Consider the following 19,583-nt stretch of genomic DNA (forward strand, 5'->3'; position numbering starts at 1 on the left):
ATCACAATTCCTGTGAGTGCACAGAGCAGGATTACAGGGCTGACACACAATCCTCAGGCTTCTGCTGGGCTTTAGCTGCCCGGTGATGACGACCCACCTGTCCTCACAGCTGTTTCATAAACATTGCAATCAGTAGGCTACAAGCAACCTAAAGGGAGAGTAATATTTATTCATTAAATAATTAAACGGGTTTACAGCACAGAGAAAAAAAAAAAAAATCCAAGCCCTCAGTACTGCTCTGCCAGAAGGGAGGACGGGCTGAAGTGGTTTTGGTTTTGGTTTTTTGGGGAAGGCGGAGCTGCAGTGGGAGCATCCTACCCCAGGGATCTGAAAACATAGCTGGGCCCAACACATTCAAGGAATTTAATTCTGCACCTTTAACCAGAGCCTGGATAGACTTAGTCTAAACAAGCATTTCCCAAAGTGCAGTGTAGAACACAAAAGGTCAGGTGGTGTGTGCTTGGAAAATACCACAAACCATAGTCATGTACAATCTCCTTAACTTTGTTTAACCCAACACACTTATTTGGTCCTCCAACACCACCACCATACCAAAAAAAAACCTTTCTTAATACCCCCGGCTTTGGCAAATGCCTTCCACTTTGAGCCTTCGTTTTCCAACCTTGAGAAAGCTGCTTTCCCAGAGCTCATTAAGGTTTACAACTTTCTGGCAAAAGTCCCAGCTATGGGTGTGAGACACACCCCAGCAGCTCCAGACAGAGACAGGCAGCAGCCCCACAAAGATGGCACAGGTTGGAACAATGAGCAAGGGTCTGGCTGAAGCCAAAGGGATGGGAGACTCTCCAGAACAGCGGCAGTTTAGGAAGAAACTGTGGCTCTGTTCCAGGAGGTCAAGCTTTGCTCAGGACCTCACAATTCCACCTTGAGCCTAACATGTCACTGCTCCTCCTGGCCTAGAAGTCTCTTTGGCCAGAGGAGCACACATCCCAAGCTCAAAGCCTTGTTTCCCTTTTGAATGGGCATTAAGACAATCTATGATAACCAGGGTCAGGGCCCGCATCGCACAGGTAGCCCTGCCCAGGAGACCAGACTATGTTTACCTTTATCACTTAAGCGCCCCTTCCAAGCCCCAAAAGACACAGAAGGCTAGAATCAAATTATGTCCCATCAAGAAAGATATCAATGCCCCCCAAAAAGGATGGCAGGTCCATTTTCCTTCTTGTTTCTGAAGCCGATATGACTCACAGAACTGGGCAAAGGGCTTCATCTGCTAAATATCAGCTCAGTGACAGACCTTACCTGTCTCATTCATTACTGTATCCCCATGCCTGTGATATGATAGGTACTCAGTAATTACTTGTTGAATAAACAAATGCATAAAATAAATGAATGAGTGAATGAGTCAAGTTGATGAATATACCTATGACAATCTCAAAAGTCAGTATATGGACTCAAGCCAGGCTACCTGTTTCTCAGGATTATTCCCTATGAAATGGGTTGCCATGACAATTAAATCAGTATTTAAAGTAAGTGCTTAAAATAGTACCTGGCACATAGTATGTGCTTCGTAAGTGTTATCTATCAACGTCACTGTTGTCGTCATCATCACCACATAAGGTACGAGAGAGTCCAATGCGGGGGAATGAGCATGAAGCTTCACCTAGACACTGAACCCTTTTATTCACCGTTATTTATCAAGCTCTTTTTTTTTTACTGTGTGCCAGAAAATTCTGGTGGCGCAGTGGTTAAGAGCTATGGCCGCTCACCAACAGGTTGGCAGTTCGAATCCACCAGGCGTTCCTTGGAAACTCTACGGGGCAGTTCTACTCTGTCCTATAGGGTTGCTATGAGTTGGAATCGACTTGATGGCAACGGATTTGGTTTTCTGGTTTATTGCATGCCAGGCCCTCTCCCAAGCTCCTACCTGGGTGCAGGAACGAGAAATCCATCTTTAGATGTGAAGCCTCCTCTGTGAATGCTACTTCTTGGTGACCGTGTGTGGCCAGGACTTCGGCCATAAGCCCATCCTCCCATGCTCTCATCCCTAATATATCAAAAGCTCGTTGTCTTCTGTTCTAGATATGTAGCCAGCATCCTGAAGAACTAAGGGATTCATAAACTTAGTGGAAGAACCAGTAAGGCCAATGAGTAGCTCTGGGGGAGAAAATGTATCTCCTTGCTTAACGGTAAGGCTATATTTTATCTGCCCATGGCAATTTCGAGACCTGGGAAATGATTTAGAAGCCTTTTGAAGAGTAATCTAGCAAGAATAAGGACAAGAAAAACAGGTTCATCTCTCAAAGAAGTTCTTGGCCTAGCTGACAGCCCCTCATCCGTTATCTAGGATCTGAGTTCAATAGGTGAGAACTGAGCTGGCTATAGGCTAAGGCCGAGAGATCAGAGAGTCTCCCTGTGACCCACCCAGCAAGCACCAATATTCTTAGAGAGGGCAACCCATCCCATCATCTTCAGAGCAAGCCAGACCCCTCAGAGCTGCAGCCAGGCCAGGCCAATTGTCCCAGACCTGCTGCCAACACTCTGAGACGTGAGAGCTGACCAAGACTCTGTTGGCCTGGCTCAATGGTGTGACTACCACTCAGCAATGATACTTCATCAGCAGGGGAGGAATTTCTCCTCTGAGGGTTCCAGCTACAGCCAGCTTTTCCCTGAAGATGGCCAAATGTTGGTGATCACACATAGCCAACAAGGGCTCACCCAGTGCTCCAGCACTCACCCGGCTCTTTTGCTAATTTTCCAACACCAAGCTTCCAGCCATATACAAGGACCTACAGTTTAGGAAAATGACACTCTTGTTAGCAGGCCTCTCCTGCTCCAGGGCCTCTCGAAACTCACCCCAGAGAGGCCTCTGCCAGCCAAGAGGAGCCATTAGCAGCTCTGCTGGCAAAGCAGCTACCAGGAAGTTCAAAGGCAGAAAGGAGACTACCAGAGCTGAAGGCAGTCTACTGCCCTAGTCCGAGGGACCCAAAGAGGTGACGATGAAGGCCTCAGACAACCCTGGCACCCCGTCATCCTGCCCATCCCCTTGCCTCCAGATAGAAGCCCTCAGTCCTCTGCATCAGGCCAGTCCTTAAGCACCTAAAAACTAGTCCAACGCTTAAGTGGCAGGAGTTCCTGGGTCCCTTAATTTCTCTAAACCTGGCGGATGCAATCCAGGCCTCCAGGGAACCAGGATGCTGCAGGCTCCTCTGAAACAGCTAGAGCGGAGGCCACTGCAGCTGCAGGGCAGGGGCACGGACACCGGCGAGAGACGAGCCTGAGATTGGCGCCACCGCCTCTGTGAGGTGGAAGCCCGAGCCACCGTTCTGACCCTGGTGCGCTCCCCACGCCCGCCCTGGGCCGCTGTGGCCGCGGGCCCAAGGTCAGCAGCGCAGCATCCCGCGCACTCACCAGGTTCGGTTGACAGGGCCATGCCGTGGGCCCGAAGGGGGCGGCCGCAGGGCTGGCGCGCAGGTGGCGGCGCAGGGCAGGGAGTACAGCAAGTGCCGCAGAGCCGGTTCCCGGGCACTGAGACCAGATCGGTCCCGACCCCAGCCAGGCTGCGCCCCCAGCCTGCGCTCAGCAGGAAATCGCAGCGCACACCGCGGCAGGGGCGGGAGCCGAACGCTCAGAGGGCGCAGCGCCGCGGGACCTCGGCCCCAGAGCCCGAGTCCGGCTCAGCGATGGGAAAGAGGGCCGTCTCGGCAGGGAAGCAGCCTGCGAGCTGCGCGCCGCCCGAGCCCGTGCCCCACCTGGGCGCACAGAGGAGGAGAGAAAAGGAGAGGGCAGGGGAGGGGGCGCGGAACGCCGCAGCCTCACAGGTCTACCCTGCGGCAGCCCGCCAACCAGGCCTGCACGCCGCTACCTGAAGCGCCCGGGCCGCGCTGCCAACAGGAAACTTGAGAGCGCCAGGGGCTCGGCGGCCGTCCTGCTCCTCGGCCGGAAGCCGCTCGCGCAACTCGCCCTCCGCCGCCTGGGCTCGGCTGGGCCCGCTCTGCCGCCCGGGGTCAGCTGCCAACCAGGCTCCCCGGACCTGGCCTCCCCTGCTACAGCCGGGCTCCAAGACCACGCCCCACAGTGTTGGTTTTTGCCCAGGCCGCTTCCCCGACTAGTACTTTCCCAAGGTGAGATTGGGGCGGGGGGAGGGGGGGTGTCTCGGCCGCAAACAGGTGACTCACTGTAGCTAAACCAACCATCAAGCTTCGGTTTTCTCCCGGACGTCCTTCAGGTCACTTGGCTCACCTTCCCGCCCTTCCCAACACACACACACACACACACACACATACACATACACACACGCTCCCTTTCCTGCACGCTGCTCTCTGGCTTCTACACCACCCCTCAAAGTCCGAATGACCTCCTAGTTGCCACAGCCAGCGGGTGCTTTATAGCCTCTCTTACTCACCTTTCTCCAGCCTTTGAACCTGCTGACCACGCCTTCCTTCCTGAAATGCTTAAGTTGGCTCTGGCCTCTCTCTCTTCGAGTTTCCCACATATCTCGGTGCTTGTATCTTTTTGGCCTCCAAGCCCGTTGCCATCCAGTCGATTCCGACTCATTGCGACCCTATAGGACAGAATGAAACTGCCCCATAGGGTTTCCAAGGAGCAGCTGGTGGATTGAAACTGCAGACCTTTTAGTTAGCAGCCAGCTCTTTACACTGCGTCGCCAGGACTCTGCTTTTCAGTGTGGTGTTCCTCAGGGTCCCACCACTGCCAGCTCCCTGGCCCATGCTGGGGATCTCCAACACGGGGGTGGTAACAATCCCTTATATGATGTCCCTTGAACTTCCTCTCCAGCCCAAAATGCACCAGAGCTGCAGATGGTATATCCAACTTCCTCGGAAATATCTCCATGGGAATGTGTCCAAACCCAAACTCCGAATTTCCTCCACAGGAACATCACAGAACCTGCTCCTGTGCCTGTTTCTAGTCATAGCGAGTGAACTGCCAGGCACTTACTCCCAGGCTATACTTGGGAGCCATCCTCCACTCTTTGTCCCTTTGATCTCTCACAACTAATTTGTCACCAAGTGGGGAAAGAAACTATCCCAGCTACTTTTGCATACTTATCACATTTAAGTACCAAGTTTTATTCCTTCTGCCTTGTAATTCAGTGGTCTCCAAACTTCCTGGATAGCACACCCAAAACAGTAAAAATATTTTGAACTCATAGCCTGATTTTTACAATTTATTCATTTATAAATGATAGGCACATTAATATATTATGTATTATGAAGTACATGACATGAAAATGTTGAAGGATGTAAAGACAAGACAGTATTGTGAAATTATTTACTTCATTTTTAATTAGTGGTACAACATACCTTTTTGCTGTCATTTTAGAATTGTTAGTAATAACCTGTTTAGTACAAGCAACATAATTAAAAGATTGTTTTAATAAATCTTAGTTTAATGTTTTTTGAGACTAGAAAGTGTCCTTGTAAATTCATTTAGTTTCAATACTTGGTACTAATGGCTGTCATTGCTAAAAAGGGAAGTTTTATCATCTTTGCACTTAATAAATTGTTATTTTCACTCTTTTAATCTCATTCACCAATTTTGCAAGTGTGAAATTCCACTGGAAAACTGTCCTTTGTCCATGAAGCCAAAGTTATCAATCATGTTCTCATCAGTCGTTCACACAAAAGTTTTTAACAAACGTGATTTTAAAACCCTTGAAATTCTTTATTTGGAAGATTGTAAAATGGTTTAAAATGTATGTTTTGAAGTGTTGAAGACTGTGGCTATGAGAGTCTTTATAAGGGACACTGACACACATAGTTTTTGGCATGAAAACCACATGACAATGGAAACAGTTCCAAAGTGCTTTCCCCATAACGTGATTCTTTTGAAGTACAATTACTTCTCCAATCCATGGCTAAAATATCTTTTCCCAAAAGTACACTGTTATGGATTGAATCGTGTCCCCCATAAATGTGTATCAAATTGGCTAAGCCATGATCCCCAGTATTGTGCGATTGTTCACCACTTTGTGATCTGATGTGATTATCCTATGTATTATAAATCCTAGGAGCCCTAGTGGCGCAGTGGTTAAGAGCTACAACTGCTAACCAAAGGGATGACAGTTCTGCTAACCAAAGGATGGGCAGTTTGAATCCACCAGCTGCTCCTTGGAAACCCTGTGGGGCAATTCTACTCTGTTTTATAGGGTTGCTCTGAGTCCACGGCAACAAGTTTGGTTTGGGTTTTTTATGCTAATGAAGCAGGATTAGAAGCAGTTCTGTTAATGAGACAAGACTCAATCTACAGGATTAGGTTGTATTTTGAGTCAATCTCTTTTGAGATATAAAAGAGAGAATGGAGCACAGAGGAAAGGGACATCATACCACCAAGAAATAAGAGCCAGGAGAAGAGCACATCCTTTGGACCTGGGGTTCCTGTGCTGAGAAACTCCTAGACCCAAGGGAAGATTGATGACAAGGACCTTCCCCAGAGCCGACAGAGAAAGAAATCTTCCTCTGGAGTTGGTGCCCTGAATTTGGTCTTCTAGCCTCTTGGATTGAAAGAATAAATTTCTGTTTGTTAAAGCCATCCCCTTGAGGATTTCTGTTATAGCAGCACTAGATAGCTAAGACAGACGTGTTTGTGTATGTGTTTTTCTTTTTGAGGGGGAGGAGAAGTGTATGTGTGTACACATGGGTTTCTTTCTGCTGTGTAACATACTCGTGACAATCACAGGCCAACTCAGCAGAGGTCAGCAAATTTGAAACACTTGTCCTTTTGTCTTTAAGTTTCACAACTTTTAAGTTCTTTGCCTTAAGATAATCAGTAAACCTTCGTGTAATATAAAATTTTTCATGGTCTCCTTCCACATCTCCTTGCAAAAGATAGTAAAGATTCTACTGTATTTTAAGGTCTTTTTAAAAATCAAATGAATCACATTATTGGCATCCTGTAGTATCTACAGCTTCTTTACTGCGGTAGCTCCTAAATGAATGATGTGATTGATGAATTTCACCTATGGTCCCTCCTCCCACCCCATTCCCAGTTTTGTGTTCTAGTCAAGGCAGCCCGTTCTTTCTGTGATTCCTCTTACTTAAAAAAATCATAGCATGTTTACTACATAAGTCGTTCACAGTTACAAACACATGTTTCCTTTAGTAGATCCCAAGAAGTAGTTCATTATGGATTTCATCACTGAAAAATACCTAGCAAAGGTGAAACATGAGCAGTTTTCATCCAACTGTATAGCGAACCTCCCACCACACATCATTTGATCTAAAACTTTTTCTCCAAATCTTCAGCAACGATTTCTATGTCTCTTTCAGCACAATGAATTTTTGTGTTGCCATCTTCTTTCTATTCTAATTCAGTCACTTTTACCATAGCAAATAGAACAGCTGTTTTCTCCAATGATATTGACCAACTTTCTGCCTCTTACTATTAAGTATGAAGGATCCCTGGTGGTGTGGTGGTTAAGCACTTGGCTGCTGACCAAAAGGTTGGCATTTCAAATCCACCAGCCGCGCTCTTTGAAAACCCTATGGGACGGTTCTACTCTGTCCTATAGGGCTGCTATGAGTTGGAATCGACTCAGCGGAAACAGGTTTTTTATTAAGTGTGAAACCTCAAAAGAGATTTCTAGACATTTTCATTACATTGAGTGAAATTTCACAAAAGTACACAATTAAGTATTGCATGACTTGCAATATCCATTTTAAAAAAAATCGTAGAGCTTTTTTTCATGCTCTGGGTGCATAGAATTTACGTGCCTTGCTGATCACCGTAGCATATTTATATGATCATTAGTTGATACCTCAAGGCCCAATATACCCTTAGGTTGATTGTTAACGATAGTGATGTAAATCTATATTTCAAATAGTTTTCTTTATAAATTTGAACTTTTTCTTGGTCAACTCCCTTGTCACAGCTGATTATGTCATCATAATGGATCTTGTATTAGTAACAGGAAAATTGTTGGCTCTGCCAACTTTCTGAGTTTGTTTTTGCTCATATTATTTGCAATCGATGGGTTTCTTTGCAGGACTATTTTTAAACCACTTGTCCCTTTTGTGAGAATTAGTTAAGTTAAAACCAGATAATATAATCTGTAGTCTACTACATGAAGTCAAATAATTCATAATATCTCATGAAACCCTGGAAAGCAAACCAACCAGAGAGAGTGTCACAGTCCACCCTTCCCCTCTCCCGTGTTGTTGGACTCCCTCTCTTCCCTAAGAGCACCTCAGGTATGATACATGACATGGCCACCTGACGCATGGGCTGAATTAGAGTGCCTGTGTCAATCCATGTGGTAAATATTGGTAAGGGTTAATTTCTTTAGTTTTAGATTTAAATACCAAAAAAAACCCAAACCCATTGCTGTCGAGTCGATTCCGACTCATAGCAACCCTATACAACAGAGTGAAACTGCCCCATAGGGTTTCCAAGGAGTGCCTGGTGTATTTAAACTGCTGACCTTTTGGTTAGTAGCCATAGCTCTTAAGACCTATGCTGCCAGGGTATTCTATTGCATTGTAATGAATCATCTTGAATACTCTGCTTTGAAGACCACTGATTTAATCCATTAGTTCAATGCCTCAGCTCCATGCTCCAATCTCTGAACACCTTGAAGAGCACCCAGGACCAGAGCTATAGATTACCTCCAGCAGTACCCAGACTTCTAACACTATTGGGGGGTGGGGGTTACTCAAGCATTTGTGGAAGTTAAGTGTTTGGAGATCTCTCCTTCCACCCCACCACCACTAATACTTCCTCTGGGTAATTGTCCCCCAGTGTGTACACACATTCAAGATGGACATGGGGACCTCTGAATACCCAATTTCTCTGCCTCCTGTTACAGACACCAGGCTACAGAACCCAAACTCTTCCCCCAGAAGGCAACAGGAGAGAGGCTTTTCTTCTGAGAGTGCTTCAACAGCGCCTTATCCAATACAGCCAGTTTTCAAACCAAAGTGCTCTGGGGCTTTCTACTAATTGAGCAGACTGAAACCATGGCATATGGGCTGACAACAGGCCAGAAATAGGTACATCAGGAGTACATGGTGGCTGGAAGATAGGCGTCCAGGGCAGTTTCCCTGGCAGCAAGCATGAAAGGGCATTCCAGCCCACCCTGATACTGTGGCATATGGAAGTACAGGCAAGCTGGAGTCTGTCCAGAGTTCACCTACTGACAGTGGGCGTGCACTGTTAATAGCTGGTCCCTTCTTTCTGAAATAGGCTCTAGAAAGAAGAGAACCAAACCTGAGCCCTTTGAAAATTATTGTGAATGAGAACTAGGCCCTAGACACAAAACATATTCAGTCAGGATAGAAAATGGAGCTGTTGTGACAGAAAGTAGGGGAAGGATGTTCTGGGCAAAACACCCAGGCCAGGAGGAGGAGGAAGCTCAAGAGGAGAAATGGTGTTGAATTTCTTTGAGAGGAATCAAGGGCCTTGGGGAGTCCCTGGGTGGTGCAAACAGTTAATATACTCGGCTGCTAACTGAAAGGATGAAGGTTTCAGTCCATTCAGCGGCACCTCAGAAGAAAAGCCTGACGATCTATTCCAGAAAAATCAGTCATTGAAAACCGCGTGGAGCACACCTGTGCTCTGACACACACGAGGCACCATAAGTTGGAGTCAACTCAACAGCAACAGATTTAGGGGCCTTATGCTTACAGATCCTCAGCCATTGCCACTGGACTGGAGAGAAAGGAGGGTCAATGGGAGGGAGATTAAGATTGAGGCTTGAGGCCCACAGCATATGACCAAAAAACTCTCTGTAGTCCAAGGGCAGGCAGTGGGCTGGTGCTCCCCAGGGCACGCCTGTCTGCTAATAGGCACACGGTTTCTGTAATAAAATTGAAGTCTGGGAGTTAACAGTTTTCCTGCTCCATCTAAGGTCCCTAGGTGTTGCAAACAGTTTGCACTGAACTAATAACCTAAAGTTGGGGCTTTGAACCCACCAGTGGCTCCATGGAAGAAAGGCCTGGCAATCTTCTTCTATGAAGATTACAGCCTAGAAAACCCTATGGAACTCAGTTCTACTCTGGAACACATGGGGTCACCATGAGTCTGAATTAGCTCAAAGGCAACAGGTTTGATTTTTGTTTTTCTTCCCCATCTAAGAACAGCTTCTTATCCCTGCCTTCCCTCCAGGACTCTGTATAAGAGCATCCTAGGCTACACAAGTAGAGAGACTGGTTTACTGCTGTAGCTCATCACTTGCTCATTCCCATATTTGTGGTTCTTTCATATTCTTCAAAATGCTACCATCAGCCCAATCATTACACCATTCTGGTGAATCTCTGTAGTTGAACTTTTATAGATCGGAATCACAGCCTCGCACAGTCTTGCAAATTTAACCCATTGTCTGAGCTTCCCAAGTCATCTATCCCCAGACCCCTCCATCTCTTGCCTTATAGCTTGAAACTCGGATTTCAAATTATTTGGGGAGGGGTGGGTAGGGAGATGGACAGAGTAGAACCTCAGATGAGGCTGTGTTCTCTGCCTCCCAGATACACAGTCTCTCCCATTGGCCCTATATATGAGTTGAATTTTGTCCCCCCAAATATGTGTTGGAATCCTAACCCCAATACCTGTGGATGTAATCCTGTTTGGAAGTATGGTTTTCTTTGTTGTATTAATGAGGCCACATCAGTGTAGGGTGTGTCCTAAACCTAATCACTTCCAAGTTATAAGAAGAGCAGACTAGATGCAGAGACAGGCAGACACAGGGGGAGGACAGAGGCTACCTGAAGGTGGGGGTAGATGAATCTATAAGCCCAGAAACTCTAAGGATTGTAGGCTACTGGAAGCCAAAATAGATAAAGGGCCTTCCCCCTAGAGCCATCCCCTAAATTCAGACTTCTAGCCTCCTCAACTGTTGAGAAAATAAATTTCTGTTCTTTAAAGCCACCCACTTTGTGGTATTTCTGTTACAACAGCACTAGAAAAATAAGCCCCCCCCGCCACACCCACCCACCCACCCACCCATGCATTCCCTTTTAGACCAGACTTATTCCCCTCCCTGGCTGTACCTTCTAGCACTCCCAATCCCAGGCTGTCCTCTTCCCTGTCCTTGGTTCAGGAGCACCTGCTCAACCATCACAATGAGCAATAGGGTCAAAGCTAAACTAGGAGCAAGAGTTCGTAGCTAAACTATCCCACAGCTGAGTGTCAGACTCTAGCAGACTGGCCACCATCAGTCCTCATCAGTATAGTCAGCCCCCAATCCATCCAGAGGTCTGCGGATTCTACCAGGGACATCGGCAGATATGCGGACAGCTTACATTGTATCAGAGAAAAGCACAAGTTTCTAAATCACTGTTTTTTGAGAAGGAGCCTAACTGTGATCTCACTGACTCAGAAGTGATTAGATTTAAACCTACCCTACTCAGGTGTGATGTAATTAATCTTATTTCTAAACAAGATTACATTCACAAGTGTAAGGGTTAGGATTCCAGCACATTTGGGGGGGGGGGGGGACACGATTCAATCTATAACACCCCACATTAGCCAGATCAACTCCCAGTCATCTGTGGCAAAATTCACATCCTTTCTAGATAAACACGGTGAAAGCTTGTGACAATAATTCAGTAGTCACAGATGTATTAGTTGGGATTATGTTCAGCTGAGGGTAACACAGACACAAAATAACAATAACCTAAACAGGAGAAAGGTTTCTTTCTCTTTCACTCAATAGTCCAGAGTTGGCAATCCTGGCTGCTCCACAAATCCCCAGACTGCTTCCAGCCACCATTCTTCATTCATCCTTGAATGTGACCCTCATCCTTATGGAAATTAACAGTCCTCGTCCTTTGTTATCACAGTCCCTGGGTGGGAAAAACAGTTAAGCACTTGGCTACCAACTGAAAAGTGGGTGGTTTGAGCCCACCCAGAGGCACTTCAGAATAAAAGCCTGGTAATCTACTTCCAAAAGGTCACAGCCATGAAAACCAGATGGAGTACAGTTCTACTCTGTAACACATAGGGGTCTCCATGAATCAGAATTGACTCAACAGCAGCTGGTTTGTTTTTATTTTGTTTTCCTTTGCTAAGAACAGTCTACAGCTAGAGTTCCAGCCATTACATCCATGCTTCATGAAGCAAGAGGGAGGAAGGGATGAAGAATGAAACGCAGAGAGCCTATGCCAACCATCCCAGTGAAGCCTCCATAGTACACTTCCACTTACCTTTCATGGGTCACGCCGAGCTGCCCTGCAACACCCCAATCAATGATATTAGTATTTCTTCTCTCGCACATAACTCCACCTTTCTTACCAAATATAACTGCCTTTGATTTTCATGTTTAACATGATTATGTTGTTGTTGTTGTTATTGTTATGTGCCATTGAGTCCATTTCAACTCATAATGACCCTATAGGACACAGTAGAACCTCCCCTTAGGATTTTCTAGCCTGTAATCTTTACAGGAGCAGAGCTTTTTCCGCTGGTGGATTCAAACCTCTGACTTTTTGGTTAGCAGCTGAGCACTTTAACCATTGTACCTCCAAGGCTCCTTAATGCGATTATACCAGGCCTAAAATCTCCCATCAAAGATAACAGAAAAATATGTATATAAACACAGAGCAGTTTAGCTATCTTCACCACCTGTTGTAGTTTGCTAGTGCTGCTGAAACACAAATAGTACAAGTAGATGGCTTTAAAGAAGGAAAATTTATTTCTCATAGTTCTGAAGGTTCAAAGTCCAAATCAGGGTCTCAGCTGTGTAGATTCTGTCCTTGTAGGTAGTCCTAGGAGTTCCTTGGTTCCCTGGCTTGTAGACGATCCTCACCTGGAGTCTGTCTTCCTTGCGTGCGCATGTGTGTGCGCGCACGTGTGTGTGTGTGTGTGTATCTTTGTCTATTCTGTTCTTTTTATGACTCAGACATGATTAGGTTCAGGATCCACCCTACACTGGTATAACCTAAACTGATGGTTGATTACACTGCATTTCATGGAAGGTAATCTGCTCTACCCGGGGCCAATGGATTTAATCACATGATAATATCATCACAGCATGTGGCGGGGATTTTTATACATATTTTGGTGGGTGGAGGAGGGACAATTCAATTCATAACACCATCTCAGAAATGCCCCAAGTCCTGTCTCAGAGCACCATATTTGCAAGTTGTAGCAGCCCTTCCAGGATCCAAAGACCACAGCGTTAAGCAAAAACCTTTTGTTAGTTTCAGGGAAGTCAATGTAGCGGTTGTTTAGCTGTGAGGATGATTAAACCTGATTAAATTCTTCACTATTCTTCCTCATGATGGTGATCACCATGCTGGTATCACGTGCTTCCTCTCTGAGTATGGGCTTAGAGAAAAGGCCTTCACACAGAGAATACAGGCAACTGAGACCCACGGTTGGCAGGGCTACATATCATCACAGCTTCACCTTCTTTTGCTTGGGAAACTAGTCTCAATTGGGCATGCTTTAAAAGTCCTTCACTCAACCATCCATGAAATATCAACTGAGCACCCAGCAGGGGCCAGGCACTGCAGTGGGTCCTAGAACACCAATGGTGAGCAAACAGATGCAGTTTTTGCCTTCTGGGAGGTCACAGGCTTGTGAGCAAGACAGGACAGTAATCCAATGACCACACGAAAACCTTATGTCAAACTGTGGTAAGTGCTGTGAAGGAAAAACACTGTAGCCATATCAGGGTATAGCAAGAAAACAGGACTTCTTTCAAGGTATGAGGAAGGGGAACAGCATATGCAAAGGCCCCAGGGGACTTAGAAGGACAATACTGTAGTCATTTTCTCCCCACTTCTTCCCTGTCACACGTGTGTGAGGGGACATTCTGTTACGTTTACACAATAAAAGCTCAATTTTCAATACGTATAGATTCCTTATTTTATTAAGAGAAAGCGTCACATGGATTAAGCAAATAAAACCAGATTTTGTGCTCCAGGATAATGGTGTTTTTAAATCTACTTTTCCAGCATTTATTAAATTTAAAACAAACCTGCTTTAAAATTCCTTATGCTCACCCTCCCCCAATCCCTTGTGTTTTCTGAGTATTTCCAGCTCTATCTCTTTCAAACATTCTTTCCATGTGAGTATATTCTGAAAGTCAGTGGAAAAGAATGGAAATGCCAGTCTTAGTCCCCTTAGCTATTTGGTAAGCATCTTCTCATTTCTCCCACCAAAGTTATACAGACGGCTACCAGTGCCAAACCCAGTGTCAGGCACTCCAGTCCCAGGTGCCACCCACTCTATCCCTTCTTTAGGGGGCTGTAGCTTTAATTATTCATTCTGTCCAGGGGTCTAGCCTCCTGTTCAGCTCTTCTCCAGAGAGCAAGTGGAATAATATCTGGGATGTCAATTGTCCTAGGTTATAATTCTTACTCTAGCTTCCTTGCCTCCTAATCCCACCACCCCATCCCTCCTAATCTCTACCCGTCCCAGTGAGTTAGGCCTAAATGTACTGAATTATATCAATGAGATCACAGTCTATGTCCCTACCTTGTGTGCTTTCCTCACTTCAAGGGTCCTCCATTTAAGCCCCTTTCCCCATCTTCCATCTCCAGAGCTAGTTGCTGAGAGCCAGTGTTCCAGATGACCTTCCCAGAGCCATCAACAGAATGGCCTCTGTATCTGTGGGGTCCCAGCAGCAAACAACTGGTACATCTAAATTAGGATACCTGAGTAGAGTTTGGAAACCCTGGTGGCATAGTGGTAAAGAGCTACGACTGCTAAACAGAATGTCAGCAGTTCAAATCCACCAGACACTCCTTGGAAACCGTACGGGAGGCAGGTCTACTCTGTCCTATAGTGTCACTACTGAGTCAGAATTGACAGAATAGCAACGAGCTTTGTTTTTGTTTTTTTTAGGATGGCGAAGAGTGGAAATTCCAAAACAGTTACTTGTGCTCATTCAGAACCTGTACATAGACCACGAGGCAGTTATTCAAGCAGAACAAGGACATACTGCACGGTTTAAAATCAGGAGATGTGTGCATCAGGGTTGTACCCTTTCACCATGCTTATTCAATCAGTATGCTGAGCAAAAAATACGATAAGCTGGGCTATATGAAGAAGAACACGGCATCAGGATTGGAGGAAGACTCATAACATCTTGCAGATGATATGCAGATGACACAGCCTTGCTTGCTGAAAGTGAAGAGGGCTTGAAGCACCTACTGATGAAGATCAAAGGCTATAGCCTTCAGTACGGATGACACCTCAACATAAAGAACTCAAAAATCCTCACAACTGGACCAGTAAGCAACATCATGATAAATGGAGAAAATATTGATGTTGTCAAGGATTTCATTTTACCTGGATCCACAGTCAATGCCCATGGAAGCAGCAGTCAAGAGATCAAATGACGTATTGCATTGGGCCAATCTACTGCAAAAGACCTCTTTAAACTGTTAGAAAGGAAAGATGTTACTTTGAGGACTAAGGTATACCTGATCCAAGCCATGGTATTTTCGATAGCCTCATATGCATGAGAAAACTGGACAATGAGTAAGAAAGACTGAAGAAGAATTGACCCCTTTGAATTATGGCGTTGATGAAGAGTATTGAATATACCATGGACTGCCAGAAGAACAAACAAATCTGTCTTGGAAGAAGTACAGCCAGAATGCTCCTTAGAAGCAAGGATGGAAAGACTTTGTCTCATGTACTTTGGACAGGTTATCAGGTGGGACCAGCTGCTGGAGAAGGACATCATGCTTGGTAAAGTAGAGAGTCATCGAAAAAGAAGAAGACCCTCAAGGAGATGGATTGGCACAGTGGCTGCGACAATGGCCTCAAACATAGCAGTGATTGTGAGAATGGCACAGGATCAGGCAGCATTTCATTCTGCTGTACACAGGGTCGTACGAATCAGAACCAACTCGAAGGTGGCTAACAACAACAGCCTCCTAGTTCCTGGTGGTTTAGTGGTTAGGATTTTGCACTTTACCCATGTGGCCTGGGTTTGATTTCAGGAATAACATCCTATGTGTTGCTTTAAATAGGAGCCCTGGTGACATATGGTTAGTTAAGCCCTTGGCTCCTGACCAAAAGGTTAGCAATTCGAACTCATCCAGCCGCTTCCAAGGAGCAAGACCTGGTGATCTGCTCCCATAAAGATTATAACCTACCTTTATGAGTCAAAAACCAGCTCAATGCCACTTAACAACACTCTCTACCATAGTACACCCTTCTGGTTTTTCCCCTTTTTTTTCCCTTCTTCCCATAAATGAAACACCTTCAACTCTTCTTTACACCCCAAAATCTAATCTGTCATTGCATTCTGTAGTTCTCTGCATCAGGAACAGATGTGGCTTCTCTTAGGTTGAAGACCTGTGAACTAAAAATGTGAGTTGTCCCTCCCACCCCTCCCTTCCCTTACCCCTGTGAGGTGTTTTGGTAGGCACTCTGTGCTATTTTTTTTTTTTTTTTACATGTTGCTGTGAAAGGAATGGCACGGTGCACTTATGAATGTGCCTTGTGGGGGGAGGGCGCAGTTGGCAAAAAAATATAACACTCGCATTATTTGCGTAAAAATACGGTATGTCAGGTGGAGGGTGATCACATGCTGTGGATTATAAAGGCGGGTTAAGAAACTGACTTTTGACTTTAAGTTGATAAAAGCCTGAAGATTACCATTAAAGAAGAAAAATTGAGTATATAATTTCTACATCAATAAAGGGGGAAATATGAAGAAAAATAAAAGGTAAGTTGTCTGCCTCATACTCACACCAACATAAAAGTTCACAGTGATGGAACAAGAATAGAATAACTTTAGTAATCACTTCCACTTAGAAAGGGGAAGAAAGAGACACACAGCAGTCACTGGTCTGTAACAATGCTGAAACACCACTGCGCAGACGTGGTAAAGGCTGACTACCCTGGAGCAGAAGCCCCCTCATCCACTGTTCTCTGTGCTCCTTGGAACCACTCCCTGAGGAGCTTCCTCTTTGACCCTTATTCTCCTTGTCCACGTCTAAAGAGGGAGTTGGGGAGAATACTCTCCTCAGCCTGTGTAACTTCCGGACAAAGGCTGTTGTAAGACTCCACTAATGGTCTCATGATGTTTACACAGGCTTGTGGTTTCTTTGACAACACAGTTTCCTCAAAAATTTGGTAAGCTTCTGATCTATTTGCATCCAGTGGGTGCCATCTGCCAGTGTCCACACTCAATGTTCTTTTTATCCAGACATACCTAGGTCTAAGGTCTAAGGTTTGCTTTATTCTTTCACCTTCTTGCCTTCATATTTTCTCTTGCAATGTGGCAGTGAATACCTTGAGGCTAGCAGGAACAATGGTGAGAAGACTACACCTTTAACTGAATATTTTTCATGATTCACTTTAATCAAATGAGACATTTTCTTGGAACTTTGGCACTCAGAAAGTCTTTTAAATTACCATTTCTTATTATTTGGGATCTAAAAGCAGTCAGATTTTCCATCCCTAAATACCTCAATATTCTGGACTGGCTCTATTCTCAATTTCTGCTGAAAAAAAAGCCAATTTTATTCCACTTTTTGACCTTTTTTTTTATTGGAGTTTTATTCACACACCATAATATTTACCCTTTCAAAGTTTACAATTCAGTGGTTTTAGTATATTGCAAAATTGAGCAACTATCCTCTCTAATTCCAGTACATTTTATCACCCAAAAAGAAATCCTGTAAACATTAGCAGTCACTCCCCATTTTCCCCTGCACCCAGCCCCAGGAAATGTGCTTGTCTGAGGGCTCCAAGCAGTGGCAAGAAAGTACACGGCCAGACAGATGAGGCGCTAATGGCCCTATCTTATAAGACGGAGGTCTCTGATAATGGCGTTACCTCTCACAAGTGAGTGTTCCAGGCCTGAGAACCCTCTCCAGAGGCCTGGGAGAGGAGAGGCTTAATTGAAGTGCAGTTTAAATCTCAAGCTATCTGTATTCACAGCAGAGCGGAGTTGCCTGTATGGTGGCAAGAAGTTTGGGCTCTACTTCGGCTGATACTGTTATTTCAAACCACATGGCTTTGTGAACCCCAGGGATTAGAAGGGAAACCGTCAATCGTGAGTCTCGCAGTACCGTTCTGAAATGGCTGGGCTATGGGCTCTTTCTGCTACAGCTACGAGGTAATGTTGCAAGGGAAACCAGAGAGGCAAAGTAAATCCCTGGAGCTTTGTGTGGTCAATCCAGTGTTTGAAGTCATTGTTTTCATCTGGGAGATGATAAAGTGGAGTGGTTAAAACCTCAGGTTCCAGAGTCAGACTGACCGAGTTCAAACCCCACTTCTTCCTCTAGATTAACTGTGTTAACAAGTCACTACTCCAAACCGTATTCTTCATCTGTAAGCTGGAATGTGCCAGATGTCCTCTATTTGCCCCTCTGTAAGCACTAAAAAAAAAAAAAAAAAATTTTTTTTTAAGCACTCTCCAGGAACCCAGGTGGTGCAGTGGTTAAGTGCTCAGCTGCTAACCGAAATGTCAGTAGTTCAAAAGGTCAGAATTTCGAACCCACCAGCTGCTCCATGGAAAAAAGATGTGGCAGTGTGCTTCCATAAAGATTTACAGCCTTGGAAACCCTATGGGGTAGTTCTACTCTGTCCTATAGGGTTGCTATGAGTTGGAATAGGTTATCCATTCTCTACCCTTCTCCACCCTGCTCTGTGTTCTGGGAAGCTCACCTATATGAACAGTATAAAGGGGCTCCTTTTTCCTCTGGCTTCCAGTTGTGTCCAAGAAATGGGACAGTGAGAGAAAAGAGAGATCTTGCTATTTATTCCCCTGGCTCTCGTGCAGCTGTGTTGCTGAGGGTTGATTGTGACCCTCTCCCAAGGCAGCCTCCTCATTACAGTTTCTTGGAGGATTCTAGACCCTAATCCTCCTCTTGCCCCTTCAGGCATAGGATGGTAATATCTCCCCACTGTTACTAGCCCCCAAATACCACAACATCCTTTGTTGCTTTCCCTAAAAACTTCCCACTTAATCCCCTGATGAAGCCCTCTTCAGTTACCCACTTTCAAGGGTGCCAGGACCCTGACTGATACAACTACTTGCTTGCAGCGATAGCCTTTTGGGTGGCCAGCTGGCTTAGCATTATTCCCTTTCTCTGAGAACATTATGCAAAGTTGAGGACCCCCAGTGGTTATGCCTCTGCTACATTGCCTTCAACCTTATAGTTCCAGTGACAGACCCATGACCCAAAGTGGGACAATAAGATTCTCCTCTGCCCCTCCCCCCCCCCCCCCCGGAAAGTGAAATGTGGAAGAGAGACAACAGGAACTAGGAGCCGCTTGGACTGTACCAGGTTTACTCCCAAATTTACCTTCACGCAGCATGCAAAAATGGATACAAATGGGTTCCTGTCATTCCAAGTTTTGGTTGTTCAGTGCTCCCTCCTATTCCATGATATATCCATTTTCCTTTCAATACATTCCCTTTTTACTTAGCTGGCCAGAGTTGGTTTCTGTTGCTTACAAGTTACAGCACCTCACAGGATTTTTATGAGATAATATATGTAAGGTGGAAACCCTGGTGGCATAATGGTTAAGAACTATGGCTGCTAACCAAAAGGTTGGCAATTCAAATCCACCAGGCAATCCTCGGAAACTATGGGGCAGTTCTAATCTGTCCTATAGAATCTTTATGAGTCGGAATCAATTCGATGGCAACGGGTAACGGGGTATATGTAAGGTGTTCAGCACAGTGCTTGGTGCAA

The 19,583-nt window shown here is 45.3% G+C and overlaps 2 protein-coding genes across 6 annotated transcripts in view; one reads left to right on the forward strand and one right to left on the reverse strand.

Moving 5' to 3' along the window:
• Nucleotides 1-4,708, reverse strand: part of AMPD3 (adenosine monophosphate deaminase 3) — a 58,574-nt gene extending 53,866 nt beyond the window's left edge. The window contains exon 1 of one of the 5 annotated variants that reach the window (XM_023550853.2): nt 4,364-4,708. Coding sequence is in view for 2 of the 5 variants with exons in the window: in XM_023550852.2 (XP_023406620.1) it covers nt 3,370-3,391 (22 nt within the window). In the remaining 3 variants the exon portion in view is untranslated. Of the gene's footprint in view, nt 1-3,369; nt 3,523-3,823; nt 3,952-4,136; nt 4,334-4,363 lie in introns of those variants that run through there. The other 4 variants (XM_023550856.2, XM_023550855.2, XM_023550852.2 and 1 more) reach the window with 4 other exon arrangements.
• Nucleotides 3,390-19,099, forward strand: LOC135232139 (uncharacterized). The gene is made up of 3 exons (XM_064289454.1): nt 3,390-3,394; nt 3,514-4,082; nt 14,764-19,099. Exons 1-3 carry the CDS (start codon nt 3,390-3,392, stop codon nt 14,949-14,951), a joined length of 762 nt encoding a protein of 253 aa, XP_064145524.1. The 3' UTR covers nt 14,952-19,099.
• Nucleotides 19,100-19,583: the final 484 nt, after the last annotated feature.

Source organism: Loxodonta africana, chromosome 7 (genome assembly GCF_030014295.1).
Source record: "Loxodonta africana isolate mLoxAfr1 chromosome 7, mLoxAfr1.hap2, whole genome shotgun sequence".
NCBI lineage: Eukaryota > Metazoa > Chordata > Mammalia > Proboscidea > Elephantidae > Loxodonta > Loxodonta africana.